Source organism: Poecilia mexicana, unplaced genomic scaffold, assembly GCF_051168715.1.
Source record: "Poecilia mexicana isolate PSO_F unplaced genomic scaffold, ASM5116871v1 scaffold_14, whole genome shotgun sequence".
Classification (NCBI taxonomy): Eukaryota; Metazoa; Chordata; class Actinopteri; order Cyprinodontiformes; family Poeciliidae; genus Poecilia; species Poecilia mexicana.
The window spans coordinates 5,222,530-5,239,685 of NW_028263383.1; the positions used below are offsets into that span (position 1 = coordinate 5,222,530).

At 40.1% G+C, this 17,156-nt stretch overlaps 1 protein-coding gene across 1 annotated transcript; it reads left to right on the forward strand.

The window, feature by feature from the left end:
* The first annotated feature begins 13,882 nt into the window (after nucleotides 1-13,882).
* LOC106932256 (uncharacterized) lies at nucleotides 13,883-16,592 on the forward strand. Its single transcript, XM_015010849.2, has one exon. It carries the CDS (start codon nucleotides 13,889-13,891, stop codon nucleotides 15,884-15,886), a length of 1,998 nt encoding a protein of 665 aa, XP_014866335.1. The 5' UTR covers nucleotides 13,883-13,888; the 3' UTR covers nucleotides 15,887-16,592.
* The last annotated feature ends 564 nt before the right edge of the window (nucleotides 16,593-17,156 follow it).

Consider the following 17,156-nt stretch of genomic DNA (forward strand, 5'->3'; position numbering starts at 1 on the left):
GATGCATTTTTTGGCAATATGGATTTCCAGCCTGCCACGATATGCATCCCCTCTCTATTCTCCTCAAATATTGTCTTACTGATTTAAAACTTATACCAGCAGTTCATGTAACTACTCTGGTTATGTAGAAAAAGTTATTTTACCCGTAACATTTTATTTCTCAAAGTTAGAACAGGGATGCATTTTTTGGCAATATGAATTTCCAGCCTGCCAAAATATGCATCCTCTCTCTACTCCCCCCAAATATTATCCTATTGATATAAAACTTATACCAGTATTTCTTAGAACTACTCTGGTTATGTAGAAAAAGTTATTTCACTCTTAACTCTTTAATTCTTCAATTTAGCACAGGGATGCATTTTTTGGCAATATGGATTTCCAGCCTGCCAAAATATGCATCCCCTCTCTATTCTCCCCAAATATTATCCTATGCATCCCAGTTGGATTTTGCTCAGCCATGCAGCCTGAGCATAAGCTTGAACAATAGCTCACCAGTTGTGGCCTATTGCTCACAACTGGTTTCTTCCTTGGGTTGAGTAAATACAATCTTTCCAACAAAACTATTTGTGCTCCCTAAGTAGGTCTGGGTCTAAAATAGGTATTAGAAAATCTGTTCATATGCTTAAAAATGTCTGAAACACATTTGTGCCCCATCTTTTACCCAGGGGGCAGTTAATCAAATCTATATAAGCAATTAAGAGGCCATTATGTAACCCAAAGACATTTCCATCTGGGGCTCATTATTCCCCCCATTTTCCACCCACAGGGGCAGTTTATGTAAATGTTAGCTGGATCAAAAACTAAAATGCTGAAACATAAACTGGATAGTTTTACACTCAGAGATTCTTCAGTTGCCTTTTCCAGCTGAAGTGATCTAATCTGACTGTTAGTTGAGTTAGATAAGATGTGGTTGGTAAGTAAACCAAATAACTGGAAACCTTGTAGGAGTAAGGTGCCCAAGTCCAGTCCTCGAGATCAATCACCCAGCAAACCACTGATTTTATTCAGATGTGTTGGAGAAGGGACGCATCTAAAAATCTAAAATCACCTAATAAGATTTGCAGATAGATCCTGTGTTCTAATCTTTTTCTTCTAATTCCTGGCTTTCAAAAGTGAAGTGTTTGTTGTGTTTATATTAACTTTGATGAAACTTAAATACATCATCTACGTATGTTGAAGCATCATAGAGTCCTGTATAAGTCTAACCAGGTGGACCAAGCACAGTTGAGTCATTTTAATATGCAAAGACATGACATCATACAAACATACAATCACATGGTAATTTTGGGAGACTGGAGAATCCCCTGGAATATTATCCAAAATGTATGTAAAAGATTTGACTGAAATTGTCCACAGCAGATGTGGCAGTTTCAAGTGAAGCATTTTGATTGTCCGATTTCCTGTATGGTGGCTATTAGATGATCTGAAGTCATTACCATCATTGTCATTAATACCGTTATTTATGAGTTGCCAGCTCCAGTGCCTCATAACTCACCGTATGCAGGATACATGATGAAACTCTTGCTTGAGCTGTATTCCCACCACAATAGATCTTGGTATCTTCTTTTAAATCTTGAGCCAAAATGAATCAGAGGAAGGTAATGATTAGCAAGGCAAAGACTGATTACATTCCTGCTTTGCTGTAACCCTGTATTAATCATAATTTCCCTCAACCTGACACCTCAAGTTAGGATACACTGTTTGCTTTGAAACCATCAGGCTGTCATCAAAATTATATTAACTTGACTGTGGCTTCCTGCTTGATAGCAGGACACAGATGGTGTGATTTGCATTGCCACCCTAAGAAAGGCTTCACAAACCCACACAAAGGTTGTTTTTCTTCATCGAGCCTAGCATGGCTAAAATATCTATGAACAGAGACATTTCTCAACACCAGAAATTATGAATCTAGCTATACAATTAGAGGCATGAGAACTCAAGTGTGTGCAATCAACAGGAAAAGATTCATGTGTTAATTATGCTAATTAAAGGTCAGCAAGTGCAACTTGGAAAATATTTACAGCAAAAAGCTGCAAGCGTGTGGTCCACATTTATGTAGCTGGAGCTACATACCCTTCTATAGCTTTGTCTCTATTAACCTCAAATGCCATCTTGTTGGTTTTATCTAACACATACACACACATGCACACACACGCGCACACACACAACACGCACGCACGCACGCACGCACGCACGCACGCACAGTTCTGTTACCCTCCTCTGCCTTTAAAGGATCAGAGTTTTTTTGTTGTTGTTGCTGTAGGTGTCAGTGATGAGTCACACTAGCAAATTACTGCATTTCAAACAGCTTTCAAATTACTTCCCTTCCAGTCGGGTGGTGCGCTGATAACCGATAACAGTTTTCACTTTGACAAGGAGTTTTGGAGGACTCATCTTTCCTTCTGTTTGTTTGCCTTAAGGTGAGTCTCTAGTGGAGCCTTAACCAGCATTTGGTCTATATCACAGTAATCACACTCAAATGCAGAAGCAAAAGAACTGAAGAAAATAGCCATTGTTCCTACAAAAGAGTTAGAAATACATTAATTACGAGTTTTTTTTATTACGCAGTATCGTATTTACCTTGCAGCTACTGGTGCAAAACCAATCCACTTAAGTAGGAAAATGGTTAAGAAAAAACTTATTAGGTTACTGTTCATAGAAAGGCGCCATTAAGCCGATTCTGAATGTTCATGTTTTTTGCTTTAAAGGTGCTGCTTAAGATGTGCTTGCGTCTTCCATTTATTGGATCTTCGTCAAACATTTGATTAGAAATGCTTAAAATAACTGTAATCAAGCAGTCTGTTGTCATGACTGTGGACTGTGAGTGTGTTGGGTGTGTTTCTGTGACTTTTTCCAATGCTTGCATCAGTGGGCAGTCAGTGTTCACTCCTAACACCTCATCAGGTGTTTGCCGAACTACCATTCATGATCTGATGATCAACCTATGCGGTACAATCAAGGCTCTTCCCATGATAAAAAATAACTTCCATAGAGAAAACTCACCATTTAGGTCCTCAATGCTTCCCAGGCCCTAACAGCTACGACTGAGATGAATTAGCGATGTACCTCCTGAGATGCCACATTTCTTGAGTCACCTTTTCCTTTGTGAGATATTACCTGGATACTCACCTGCCTCCATTATCTTCTGCTGCAAACCAGGTTATCTCTTCCTGCCTGGTAAATGACTTGTATAGCTCTTTATCAAGACCAGAGGAACCAAAAGCGCTTCACAATACATTCAGTCATTCATCGATTCACGTACGCATTCACATGCTGAGCCCCTGGGCAAGCTACTATTCAGTAAAGGAAACATCCAGTGAGGAGCAGCTATACGGACAAATCTGACCATCAGAAGCCAACAAAGGATGGATTTGAGATGATCGAAAAGCAACAGTGCCTAAAATAACCAGCTGTGTTCGATTTTATGAAACTCAGAATTTCAAAGTCAGAAATCCAAATTCTAGGGGTACTTAAGTTATTTTTTCCACTGTGCTTTACTTATTGCCATTCTTATATTTTAGAAAATGAATGTATTATTATGAAGGTTAGTATTTAGGTTTTAAAGCATACATACTAGTTTTCTAAGTTGCTTCATTTTATAGGAATTACGACCAAAAGTCCCAGTATCACAGGTTTGTGAACCACTCTTCTCTTGTATATTAAAGGGTTAAGAAAAGTTCAATCTACTTCAGTTAATTTTTTGTTATTATTTTGGTTGCAAGCTCAGCTTGACATACTAGCTAGATAAACTATCATTTTTGCTTGTGCAAATTGAAATTACAGAAATAAAATTACTTAATTCTATACCTACCAATTTTGAAAAAATTAGAGTCTTTCTGAAAAAGAAAAAAAAGGTTGTTGGGCAAGGATGAAATGGCTTTCAGCCATATGAAAATGTGTATATTTTGTTAAGCTGCAGAGGAAACACTTTTCTTCTGTAAAATTGCCATCTACATTTTCTCACTGCATGTATACGTAGCCTATCTGAAGTATAAGAAACTTGACACTTCAGTACTTAAATAAGGCGCCAACATTTACTCTGATGGCTGATGATGAGCACAAGTGCCGTGGCTGAATTATGATTAAATATCATGTAAATGTTTACATCCGTCGATGCCATGAATTTTAATGACTTATCATTTGAACAATATTATGATCATATGATTTTGATTGCATTTCTTATTTAATGGAAATCTGAGACCAATTTCATTCGACCTGCTTATTCATATTTTTTTATTGGTTATTTCTCTGTACATGGTATAAATTAAATTAAAGTAAATGTGAGAATTCAACATTTTTATTCATTATTTATCTCCATAATTCCTCAACAGTGAACTACCAAGAAAATTAAAGTGAGTATGTGGGTACATACTGTCTTATTTACACTAATGAAATAGACACAGATTCACAATCATTACTTTCACACAACACAGATCAAGAAAATAAGTCAGTGAAAAAATATCAAAGACAATTTCTCTGAAATTCTTTTAAAGTTTTTTTGTATAACTGAATAACTGAAGCTGTGCACATGCGTTCAACGTATTAGAAATTGTAGGTGTTGATTCACTTTGGTTTCTTGCAGTAAAGGTGTACACAAATGTTGTTTTCCTGCCACAATAACTGTTTCCCATCTTTGCCATCTGTGCTGTGAACCCAAACGATATGGATGCAAACTAGTGTCCTAATAAAGCCACTTGCTGCGTTCTACTGTATTACATGGCAGCATTTGGCTGGAGGACAAGTCTCTTTCCACAAGGCCTGTGTGCGTGTGTGTGTGTGTGTGTGTGTGTGTGTGTGTGTGTGTGTGTGTGTGTGTGTGTGTGTGTGTGTGTGTATGTTCGCCTGGGTTGACTCAGTTCACTTGCAGCAGTGTGTTTGCTGATGCATGTGCCAGGTGTCTACAGGGGACAGAGGAAGAGATTGATGGTGAGCACTGCTGTTTCACGCCCTGTTATGAGTCGGCTCATCAACCTCAAATTCATTGCCTGCTCCTGGCCTTCGACACCATTCATCACTGACACCACCACTTTCTCAAAGGTTGCAATGCACATTTTAACAGCTAATAGTCAAAGGAGGTAAATAATTTCTGAGTAGCAGACAATGAGAGTGCGGGACAACAATCACCAGGAACGTGCACACATTTTTTCAAGCAGGATCCACTTTCAGAGGCACCACGGACTCCTGTCATAAGTCTTTTTATGGGTCTAAAAGCTGCTTGGCAGTCACTGGGAGCTATACGCATCATTTATACTGGCTTATAGATCCAAATATTACTTTTAATACCATATTCATCATGAGGTAGATGTGCTAACCTGCCACAGATAACTTGCAAAGGGGTGATGTTTATTCAGAGGGTGGTGCAATGTGAGCAGCAGGGCATTATTCTTTGCTGTGCCTGTTAAAGATTTAAGGAGCTGCTGGGAATGGAAAGAGTATTTTTGCCACCTTCAAGCTCATTCTTTCTTTCTTTTCAAAGATTTATTATTCTCTCATACAATAAAAATGCAGAATCATATTTTTTTTCAAGTGAAAAGCTATATGTCACTGTGTTTTATGGCAAGTGCTTACCCTTTTCTTTATTTTTTATTTTATTTTTACTTTTGCTGTTTCATTTTAAAGTTGTATTTGAGTGTTTCCCCAGTTGTTCCAGATCTTCGACCAAGTCTAAGAATCAGATTTGGAGCTTCAAAGAAAGTCTGAAAAGCCTTGTAACTTAAATTGTTGGCAGATGATCTCAATCTATGTTTTAGTTGTAATTCACCAGAAAACCAAAAGTTAGGTTTACAAAGGCCAATCCTGCTCTTTGTTTATTTAACAAACACAAACAACAACTCCAAGAGTGAGCAGAGCACCATGAGGTTGAAATGTTGTCTGGCGATGCTGTGCTGCCTCCTTTAACAGTTGACTCACATACTAATGTTAGAATGAGACTGAATCAGATTCACAAAAATAGGCCAAAAACATTTATAAATTCATTCTCACAAAAAAAAAAAAAAAAAAAAAAAAATGGTTCTCACATCAGATTTTTTCTTAGGTTAACATTCCACTGCATGCAGCAATTTCAAACTTTTGAAAAAGCGTGTTGCTACCATGGAAAAAGAGAGAAAAAAAAAACTTGGATGTGACTCTGTTGCAGATTATAGTGTGGGCGCCAGAGTCTCTCACATCATCAAGTCCCTGCTATGCATTGTGTTGTAGAAACCTTATGGTGCAATTACTTCCCTCCTCTGACAAAGTGGCGTGGGCGGAAATAGCTTCTGTTAATCATGAGCTCTATTTTATCACTTCCAGGTAGAAACCGTTCACAGGGCTGAGCGAGGAGCTGCATTAGCGCGCCTGCTCAGAGATCCCCCCGCTTGTATTACTGTAATTATTGCCAGAATTGTGTCAGCATTATTTTTTTCCCTATCTCCCTGTGATAAAGCATGTTGATTTTTCACCTTACCCCACAACCCTGCTTGCCTTGCTCAGTCCAATACCTGGGTGGTGAAAGAAAAACTTAATTAAATGAAACAAAAGACAATCTATATCTAGCCATTGTCTTGTGTTAGCAGCTTGCACAGGGAACCGTCGGTGACAGCTCCTCTTGTGGTTCATTTGTTTGAAATGTACCTGACTGCATGAGAGGGGATGCATGTTTGAGCATGCTGTTTAAGAGATAGGAGAGCACAACAACAAAGGGAGAGATGGAACCATTACTGTGAAGCATGTGTGTGTTCTCCAGTGCATGTATTCCATTAAATGCAGCCGTGGTGCATCAGTGTTAAACTGTGCGAGTGGCCGAGCAGGCGGGGGAGCGTGAGTCAGTGCGGGGGTGCGGGACATGGAGTGAGGGTAAGGGGCCAACTAATGCTGAGTGGCAGTTGATAATACCAGACCGTTATATCAGCATCTGCCCTCCAGCTTCATACTTACCTCTGCGAGCCTGCTGCCGCCATCAAGCATTTCAACTAAGATGAACATGCACTCACACAAACATGTCTGCCATGCAAACACACTGAGTAACATTGCATTCTGCAGCAAACAATCACTTGTGCAGAATCTAATCAAACGGAGGTTATGCGCTGCCTCAAGGCATTATTACAAATTGCTTCTCCTTTTGATGTGTTTCTTTCATCCACGGACTCAGACCCCATATTGTAATGCAGAAAATAAGTGACACTCTTCTTCTGAGCCAAAATAAATCCCTGGTTTAGTCTTCAGGCAAAAAAAAAAAAAAAAAAAATGGCCATTTCCTACATAATTCTGCAAATGGATTCTAACACTAGATTGTATAAATGCACCACAAAGACCGGAGATGTTAATCCTGATTGCTTTTTAACATTTAAATGGGTCTTCTCAGAACCTTTCTCTCACACCTAAGAAATATAAAACCACCTGACATGATATTTCAGTAGCATTGATTCAGAAATACCAAAATTAAATTTTTAACTCTCCACAAATTCTTTAAGCAATCATTGAGATATCTAAAGAGGGGTTTGTCAGGATCCTGATGTTGGGTTGTGCTTGTGTGTGTGGGAGGTCATTCCTTAATGGAAGATCTTTTCTGGAGGTTGTGGTCAACCTGCTGCAATCTCTACACCTGTCTGCAATTATCCCTTACTTTGCAGAGGCTTTTAAGAAGCTGTTGGATGGCACCTGGAGATCAGTCATACTTGGTGTGTTACCTTTCTCACTAGTTACTTTTTCCATGTGTTCTTTGTTGGATTACCTCCTGCTGTGGCTTCCACGCCATCCTGGATACAATCAACAATCTACTGCTTTATCTAGTTCTTCTCCAGGAATCCATTTACTCCTCTGCAGTCTTCATCAACAACAGCAATCTATAGCAGATGACGTTCCACCATCTGGATCCTTCCTTCCTCTCAGCATCTACCTTCCACAACTGGACCATAAGATGTCATTATTCTTCCTCACTTCAAATGTATTCAAGTCATATTACGCCTTTTCTAATCACATCACTCTTCCTCTAGACATCACCAAGAACCGCAAGTCTTTCATCACTGTACGTTTTTATACACTTACTATAAATAAACCAGATTCCTGCCGTTTGTTTGATTTTATAAATGACAAACAGAATTTTTGCTGCACAGACCAGCACAAACATTTAATATCAACTTTGTTTGATTGGAAAAAGGTGGGGGTGACTGGTAGCTCCACTTAGGTCATTAATTTAGTGCACAGTTAAAATTTCTTAATTGTTCACCATTATTAACCAGCCATGTGGTATCTTATGCACTGAAAAGTCAATTTATCGACTTATCAGTGCATTGTTTTGGGAAGGAGGAAAAAAAAATTGGTACCCATCTCTGATGAGCATCAGACAAGGGAGGGGCACATGCACACCCTGTCACTGCAGAGTGACACAGAAATACACAGAACAACCATGCATGCAGGCACTCATAACTAAGGACAATTTACAGTAACCAGTTAAATCTCACAGCCATGCTTCTCGACTGTTGAAGTAAATCAAAGTACCTGGAGGTACTTCATGGGGAGAGCATGCAAACTCCATGCAGAAAAATCCCAGGAGCTTCTTTCTGCAAGCCTACCAACTGCACCACTGTGCAGCTTGTTGCATGACTTATCAGATGTCAAATATTTTCTATTTTTGAAATTTATTAATTTGCATGAATGAGACGTTCATCAACTCTGTGCTTCAGGATGTTTTAAACAATATAGGGAAAACATGCCGTTTCATGTCCCATAATTTTGATATTAAGGTTGTGATTAGCGTTGTATAGTATTTTACTTTAAATTATTTTTAGTTGAATGAAGTCTAATTATACAAAAAGAGTTAGTATGCACTAAATAATGTACATTTTATAATCCCAAATGCTTCTCCACTTCCTGATTGGCTCTTATTTCCCTAACAAGGTAAAACGTGTTAAGACTCTAATCGGTACACACCAGCTGCTTAAGAAACCAGGCCTCATATGATTGACATATTTGTCAAATATAAATTTAACCATGGAACACTAGTGATAACTCAAAATCCCTGTTTATGATTACCTGAACACACAGCGGAATAAAAGCCCATCCATAAACACGGAGGCTCTCAGCCAGAAGCAAAAAGCCCCGATGCAGTGAGAAATAAACTCTTTGAGGGCTGACAGCTGAATCTCGTTGCACACAAGGCCGAAGCAGGGGCTTGACATTGACAAATGTAATGTATGGAAATGAGTTGGGCTTTAATGTTGTGACTAAGCTTGTTTCTACATTATGCACAAAGATGCCGGTAATGACAGCCCAGTGTCTTATTTTATCTGCGGGAAAGCCAAATAACAGAAATAAGTGTACTTTTTGTGGCCTTGAGCCATAATGCACAAAAATGTACCATTATGGCAGACCTTGGGAACGACTAGCTGATGGGGGAAGTGGAATGCGCTTTTTATTTTGTGATAAATGGAGCAGAAACGGGGACTTAAAAACACAGGTAAAAACCATGTGTGGGTAATAAAAGTCTCCCTGTGTGACCAGTAATTGTTTACTCCAGGAAACCTTCTGATTCTTGCTTTGATGTTTCAGGCAGAATGTGAGAGATTTAAACCTTTTCAATGTTCTTATGCCAGCTGTGAACTGCTTCTCCACAGCAAATGCTGCAGATTTTTTTTTCAATGCCTTGGTACTGATAATGATCGAGTTACAGCCAAAGTGCACAAAACTACAGATTTAGAGAAGCTTTTAGCTAACGGCATAGTGTAGAAGTCCAAAATGTCACACGTAGAAGATGCATAAATCGCAATGACATTTTAAGTCATAAATGAATGCAGGATGTATTATGAATTAAGTCCCTGTAAAATATCCCTGACCTTTCGTCTGTTTTCCTTTGTCTTTGTGATGCTGTTTCACAAGTTTTCTTTAACAAACCTGTGAAGTCTTCACAGAACAGTTGGATTACTGAGAAAAAACTCCACTCAGGTGGATTCAATTAAGTAGAAGAAGGCAGTTGATTAGAGTGGATTTTACTTTGGAGTGTCAGAGTAAAATATACAAACGCATCGCTTTACATTTTCTTCAGTAAGAAAACATAAATCATGTTTGCATTTCAGTTCTTCAAAGTGTACAGGTCCCTCCCAACGTAAATGTTTGGTTAATTAATAAGTAAATGAAAACAAGATATTCCAAAGAAAGTGGGATGTAACTTACCAGTCGGTTTTTAAAAGCGTTGGGTATCTGCTAGAAAGTCGAAAATAAAAGCAGATTTAATTTTTCGCCATCACACTGCCTCATGTCACACACTAAATCAATCCTTTTAGATTAATAGAACCATTCTGGATGTTCCTGGTACAGAACCAAATAAAACCTACATAGCAAGGATTATAAGGAGTAATTGGTAATGAGGCTAAATTAGCTTTAAAATTAACAAAGACCAACATTTGGTATGTGTTTAAACAGTCAGTTCACAATGCAAAGCAACAGGAAAAATAGAACAATACTTTAATGAAATAATGTTTCAATAATAATTTGCTAAATTAGAAATCATTAACCACCAGCAACCCTCCCGACCCCACTGGACAAGGGTGTAAAGAAATGGATGGATGGATGGATGGATGGATGGATGGATGGATGGATGGATGGATGGATGGATGGATGGATGGATGGATGGATGGAGAAATCATTAACACTATGTACAGCTAATTCTTAAAGTGGGCTGCACAACGTTGTAGTTGGTAGAACAGGCATTTATCTAAAATTATGTCCACTGGTTCCAAGTGGATAATATCAGTTTTTATTCTGATTCTAGTGTGAAATTGGACGCCAGTAATTATTCACAAATTTCTCAATAAACTAAGGAAAGATCCTTAGTGGTATTACAGCCATCCAGCCACAGTTAACGGGCTTTTTGCATTTTTAATCTTTTTGGGATCTGCTCTGAAAAGTTTATATGTCAAAATAAAACCTTTAATTCTAAATCCCAACTTACATAAAGGATGATTTTAAGGCTTACTGCAATCACGGATTTTTTTTTAGTACGCATATCCTGACTGATACATTTGTACAGAGATACCTCTCTGAAAATTATGATTGCAGCTAAATAAAACGCAAATGAGCAATAGAACCTATAGAGCTAACCCTGTCTGACAAGGGGAGGAGCTAATACTATTCTGAATATCACATAATCCTCATATGAACTTAAGAAATGAAGTGCTTACACAGTCAGGGCGGTGATGCAGCCAGAGATGGCCACCGTAGACTAACAACCAGGCTGCAGAAGAAATTAGTCCGCACCACTTTAGAGTCGGAAGCTTCAGATTGCAAGTTGTTGGCGAATCTCGCCACCAAATGACCCTAAGTTATATAAAAAAAAAACACACACACAGGTTGCGCCAGTGTGTTTTTATCTTTCTCCGTCTCCTGGAACTTAATCAAGCCGGGGCAAAGGAAGGAGGATGCAGCCCGCTAATCTCCAAGCGTGCGAGGAGGAAAAACAGCCCCGCAGCAGCTTCATCACTACAATTTCTCCCTTTCATTCAGGAAAGTACTATTTCATTCATGCCATTTCCGTTCATTCATCAGCTCAGGCCAGCCTAGATTCACACTGCTATCTCCCCACCAACATTCTTATCAATGGGAGTGACGTCAGCAGCGCCTGCAGCTGGGGGTGGGGGGGTCATTCAGGGGGGGAGGGGGAGGGAGCGTCACGTGGTCCAGCGAGGGGGTATATACGATAAAGTTGCGCTGACCGTGGTGCTGAAAACATTCATCCAATTGTACACCAGCGCCAGTACCGCTGCGATATAAACACACCTTCAAAGCTAAACAAAGAATCCTTGACTGAGATTTTATTTTTTCTTGATGTTGGTCACAGGCTGAACAGAGAAGGAGGGAAAAGTGACATTCTCTCTGGTGATCCACTATTCATGATAATAATCTTGGCTTTTCCAGTGCTTTGTGAGTTTCACCGCTTCCCCACCCCCCATTGGGACTCCAGGTAAGTGGAGCGAGGTGTCATCTTTTATCTAAGGCAAGGCGAGGCAATCTGACCAAAAAGATCAGAACAGATTTTTTTTCTTCTTTTCTCAAAAGTAAAAAAAAAAAAAGAAAAAAGAAAATGAGGAACGAGGTACATTTCGTGCATGTGAAATCGTTCAAAATTTTACACAAATTTGGCAGAATTTTTTTTCTTTTGCTGCAACATTTTTTATTCTTTTTTTTTTGTTGCCGAAAATTGCCATTGTCTAAGTGCAATCTTAATATTGGACTATGTTAAAGTTATTCTAATTGACTTAATTATTATCATTAAAAAAAAATAAGTAGCTTTAAAATTTTGAAAAAAAATAATACGTTTTTTAGGAAAGCGACTTTAACTATTTGAATAATTTTGGGTTCTAAAACTAATATATGTTTCCACAATGGAATCAAGATAGAAAAAATGTATGTATGCATATATGTTTTTTTCCGAGGAGACAATTAAGGATTTAACCCTCTATTGTGTGAATGTAATTGTTGTCAGTAAATGCAGCTCTTCAAACCTTTTTCTGCGTTGAAATTTCGCGAATATTACACGTGAACTAAATAACAATGTTTGCATTTTCATTATAAATAGGCATTTAAAAATCAAACTTTAAAGAGTTCTTAATTTCCAGATTAATCATTTTTAACCAAATATGTAGGAGCAGTTGCTTTATCCAACTTTGATTGTTTCGTTTCGTCTCTTTTCGTTGAAAAATACGGAAACAAATTTAAATGCGGACAATGTTGCCCCCAAATGTTTGCGCTGGTCTGCATTCCGCCGCCGCGGCTGCCGCCACTGGAGGAAGATACTCGCATCATACAAAGGACAAAAGCCTCGTGTCCTCCCTGGCCGCTCCTCTTTCGTTTTTCGTCGCTCGCGGGAAAACGGAATCTTAAAATTTTTACATCCCGCTTGTCTACAAATTGTTCCGACCACTCAGAGACCGCAGGATTAAACATCGTCAAGCGTTGCTCCAAGCTTTACGCATGACTTGCCAGTGCTTGCCATCTTTAAAGCCAGTGTCGTGCCAAATCGCCTTGACGCACGGAAATTAACTAAAGTCACGACTAATACAGAGTTTTGGTTTTGCACTTTAATTTAAAAGAAAGGGATGTTTAGGATGGGACGTGTCCGAATCTGGGTTGAGCTAGCTTGGAGAAAAAGGTGAGGCTTTTTTTTTTTTTTTTTTTTTTTAATTTTGGTTATATCGAAAACAAGTAATCTCGTTTATTTACGTGCAAATATTTACCAGTGTGAGATAAATCTTGTCCTGCATTATGCGATTGAGCAAGAGTTATTCCAAATCTCTTAATCTGCACCGTGTGAAAATAATAATCTGGTTCAGGCGGCGATTTGGCAGGCGCAAAAAAAAAAAAAAAAAGAAAAAAAAGGCCACGCTCCTCGTGTGAATGATTTCTTTCCGTATAAATTACGAAGTCAATCGAACAAATAAAAGGCCGATGAAGCTTCATCTTCATGTTTTCCATCGAGTCTCATTTTAACGGCATACTGGAAAATGCAGCCACATTTTTTTTAAACAATAGTTTAATCCGTGTAAAATGCACGAGTTTTATGGATGATTAAGCCACTTTTCTCCTTGAAATATCTTAATAATAATAATAATAATAATAATAATAATAATAATAATAATAATAATAATAATAATAATAATAATAATAAAACTGATTTTAAAATATCTGCTGTATGATATAAACGTAAAATATCAGGTAGCAAAGTCTCCAGAGACATTAAATGGTACTTAACACATTATAATTGAAAATATTACAGTGATTCCTATTGATCAGACGACCTTTCTATCCACTGAATCCCTGCATCTAACAGAGACCTACTCATGTGTTTTCTCTCCTTCTTTCTCTGCCTCCTCTTCCCTCTTCTTCAGGTGCTTCACCTCCCTCCTGCCAGTCCTGCATGGTCATGACCTGTCATAACGCCCCTTCCACAGCTCGTCTCATCCTATTGGTCCTGCTCATTGTCACTCCACAGCTAGCCGGCTCCGCCCCGGCATGGGGCGAGCAAGGGGAAGGAGGGGTGCAGGGGCGCACACGGACAGACCACAAAGAGGACACTCTGGGCCCCCTCCTCTCGCCTTCCCAGCCCCAGATTTTTCCTGGCACAGATGACGCATTGCCAGACCGGGTTCATGGTCCAGGTCAAGATAGCCAATTAGATAAAGTGAGTGACCCTGAGCAGGTGCTTGCTGTTCTTTTGGAGTCCCTGGACCACCCAGGGGATGGCGAAATCCTCGCCAGCAGAAGCAGAGACTGGGAAGAGGAGGATCAGAGTCAAAAGCCGCCCTCCGCTGAAGACGTGCAGGGTGGTGAGATAAGAGGAGCAGAGCAGACAGAGGGGGTGAGGGGGAAGGAAGAGGACAATGAGAAGCAAGAGGCTGATAAGGCAATTGAAAAGGTAATTTTAGGCCATTTGGCAGCTGTTCAGGGGGATGAAATGCAGGAAAAGGAGGAAGAGGAGGCTAAAACTACAAGATCAGGGGAGGATCAAAATGCAACTGAGGAAGAAAGGAGCGACAAAGAAGAGGAGCAAGAGGAGGGAAATAATTTAGAACAACTTATAGAAAAAGTCAAATCTGCATCCACATCAGAGGCGGAAGATCCCTCGTTGGAGCGCAAAATCCGAGGCTACTTCCAGAACATTGACTTGGGTCTGCAAGACAATGAGATCCTGCCTCCTCTGAAGGGCTACAAGGCGTACAACACTCAGCTTGCACGAGCCGGGAAGAAGCAGCACTGGCAGGATAACATGTCGCGCAACAGACCCGTCAAGGGGGGGAACTTCATGGACGACTTCGATGACGGTGGCGAGGAGCTGGAGGAGGAGGTCGAGGAGGAGGAGGAGAGCCTCTCCCACATGCAAGAGGAGGCGAGGGCGCGCGCAGAGAAGCAGGAGGTTCTCCGGCAGCAGGAGGAGGCAGAGAGAGCCAGGGAGGAAGAGCAGAGGCTGGCGGACATCGCCTCCGACATGCTGCTGCAGTACATGGGCAGGAAGCAGCAATCGTTCATGAAGCCGCGACAGAAGAGCAGCAACACTGCCGAGGACAAGAGGTCAGAGGAGGTCCTCCCAGACGAGGACGACCTGGACCAGCAGATGATCGATAGGCTGATTGAGATCAGCAGCAAGCTCCACCTGCCCGCCGACGACGTAATCGAGATCATAAGTGACGTGGAGGAGAAAAAGAAGAAAAGGAAAGAGTTGCAGCAGCAGCCGATCAACAGCAATCCAATCATTCCTCGTTTCAGGCCTCTGGTGCCTCCTCCTCTTGCCACTCCCCCCATTTACCACTACACAGCCTCAAAAAATCCCAAGAAAGCTCCTTACAAGCACAATAAATCTAACAAGAAATGGCACAAGGACAAAGTCAAGTCATACAAGCAGGACTATTGGTCCAAGCCTCAGAAGCAGCTTGACTACTGGTATAAACCCCAGAAACAGTTTTTAGCCTTCCCCTCCTATCCCTACTACCAAAAGCCATATCGAGCCTACTACCCAGTTTACTTCCCATACCCTAAAGCACAGCACTATGGCAAATCCTCCCCCTCCCGAGATCAGCCCTTCGGCCCCCAGGAACTTGATCTCCAGCCCCCGAGGCGCAGGCACAGGGGTGGGGGTAAGAACCGGGCCGGACAGGGCTGGAGGCAGCAGCCGCCCCCGCGTCTGCCTCTCACACCTTATATTTCTAACTATATCCTTCCTCACCCACGGACCTACCAGCCTCTGCCCCCTCCTAAACCGGTAATCGCGCCCAGGAGGGGCAGACGACCACAGTACTACTACCCACAGGTCACTCCTGGAGATGACTATGAGGAAGACGGGCTGGTGCCTCAGCTGGACAGTGAGGAGGAGCTGGAGAACTTTATTGAGAGGATCTACATGAAGCGCAGAATGTATTGAGGGACTCTTTTGGACACTGTCAGATCAGCGGGACTAAAAGAGGGCTAGAACTGAAGAAAATTAGCTGAGAGAAAAGTTATAACTGAGGTGAAATGAAAGGACTCAGAGGAGATCCGTTTTGAGCCTGTGGTCATTTTAAAAAGTTGGGAAATGAATAAAAGTTAGATTTCTTTTGTTCTTCACTGTAATTTTATTATGTTTTCAGTCAGGGAGAGAATGAAGAAGTTCCTCTTTGTACTCCCTGTAACCATGTTCAGCCTCTTGATGGGTTTACATTTTAAACCAGAACATACCGCAGTGTATGTCTGCCTCCATTCAGGTCAGTCTCTGATGCTCTCTTGTATATTTCAGAGAATTATAGAGCAAGCAAACACACACAAGCACACACACACATGCAAACACACAGAGGCATGCATACATATGCACCTATGACACATTGACATGCACACCTTAAAAAAATATGTTTACAACCTCACTTTGTATCTTTTGTTGTATATTTATGTCACATTAAAAAGGAAAAGCAGCTCTACGACTTCTTGGCGATAAAAAAAATGAAACTGAGACTTTTGTTTTTTTGCTGTGTTTAGATTTCTTTCTTATGCCAGATTGGATTAACTTTAAAGAGCTTTAAACACTTTTCAGTTCAAATTTGATATTCAGATTATTTGCCTTACCAGTGCCATGGTTCTATAAGGGAAATATCACATTGCATACGACTTTTATCACAAGTGATCCTGACGTAGAAACCCTGTGGACTCCTAAAGCACAAACTTAAACAGTAAACACTTCCAACGTGGTGGACCAGGGGTTTTTAACTATTTTGGGATCCAGTTTTTTTTGTGTGTGTGTGTGTGTGTCAGCACACATCTGATATTTATCTATGCCTTAAATTTTTATTATCATCTGAAGCCCTTTTACTTCTTGTGTACCTTTTTGTTCCTTCACCATCTCTGGATTTCCTCTTTTTTTTTTTAGAAAAAAAAAGATACTTGAAATCTAATTATGTGTTTTGCAGCCTTTTATTACAGATGTTTCCACCAAGAGGCTACAAGCATTTTGTTGATTTTTCAGGAGATAATTCATTGAAAAGCTTCAGTCCAGGGAGTCAGGGATTGTGCGTAAGCCGTTAAATGCACGTCTTTCTACTTGCATCTTAAAAAATGAACAAAAAAAAGAACAAAAAAAGAGGAAAAAATAAAACAGTATGGAGAATACAAAAATGATTGTTTTCTCTGAGTAAACTGTGAACCTAAAAAAAAAACAAAAAACA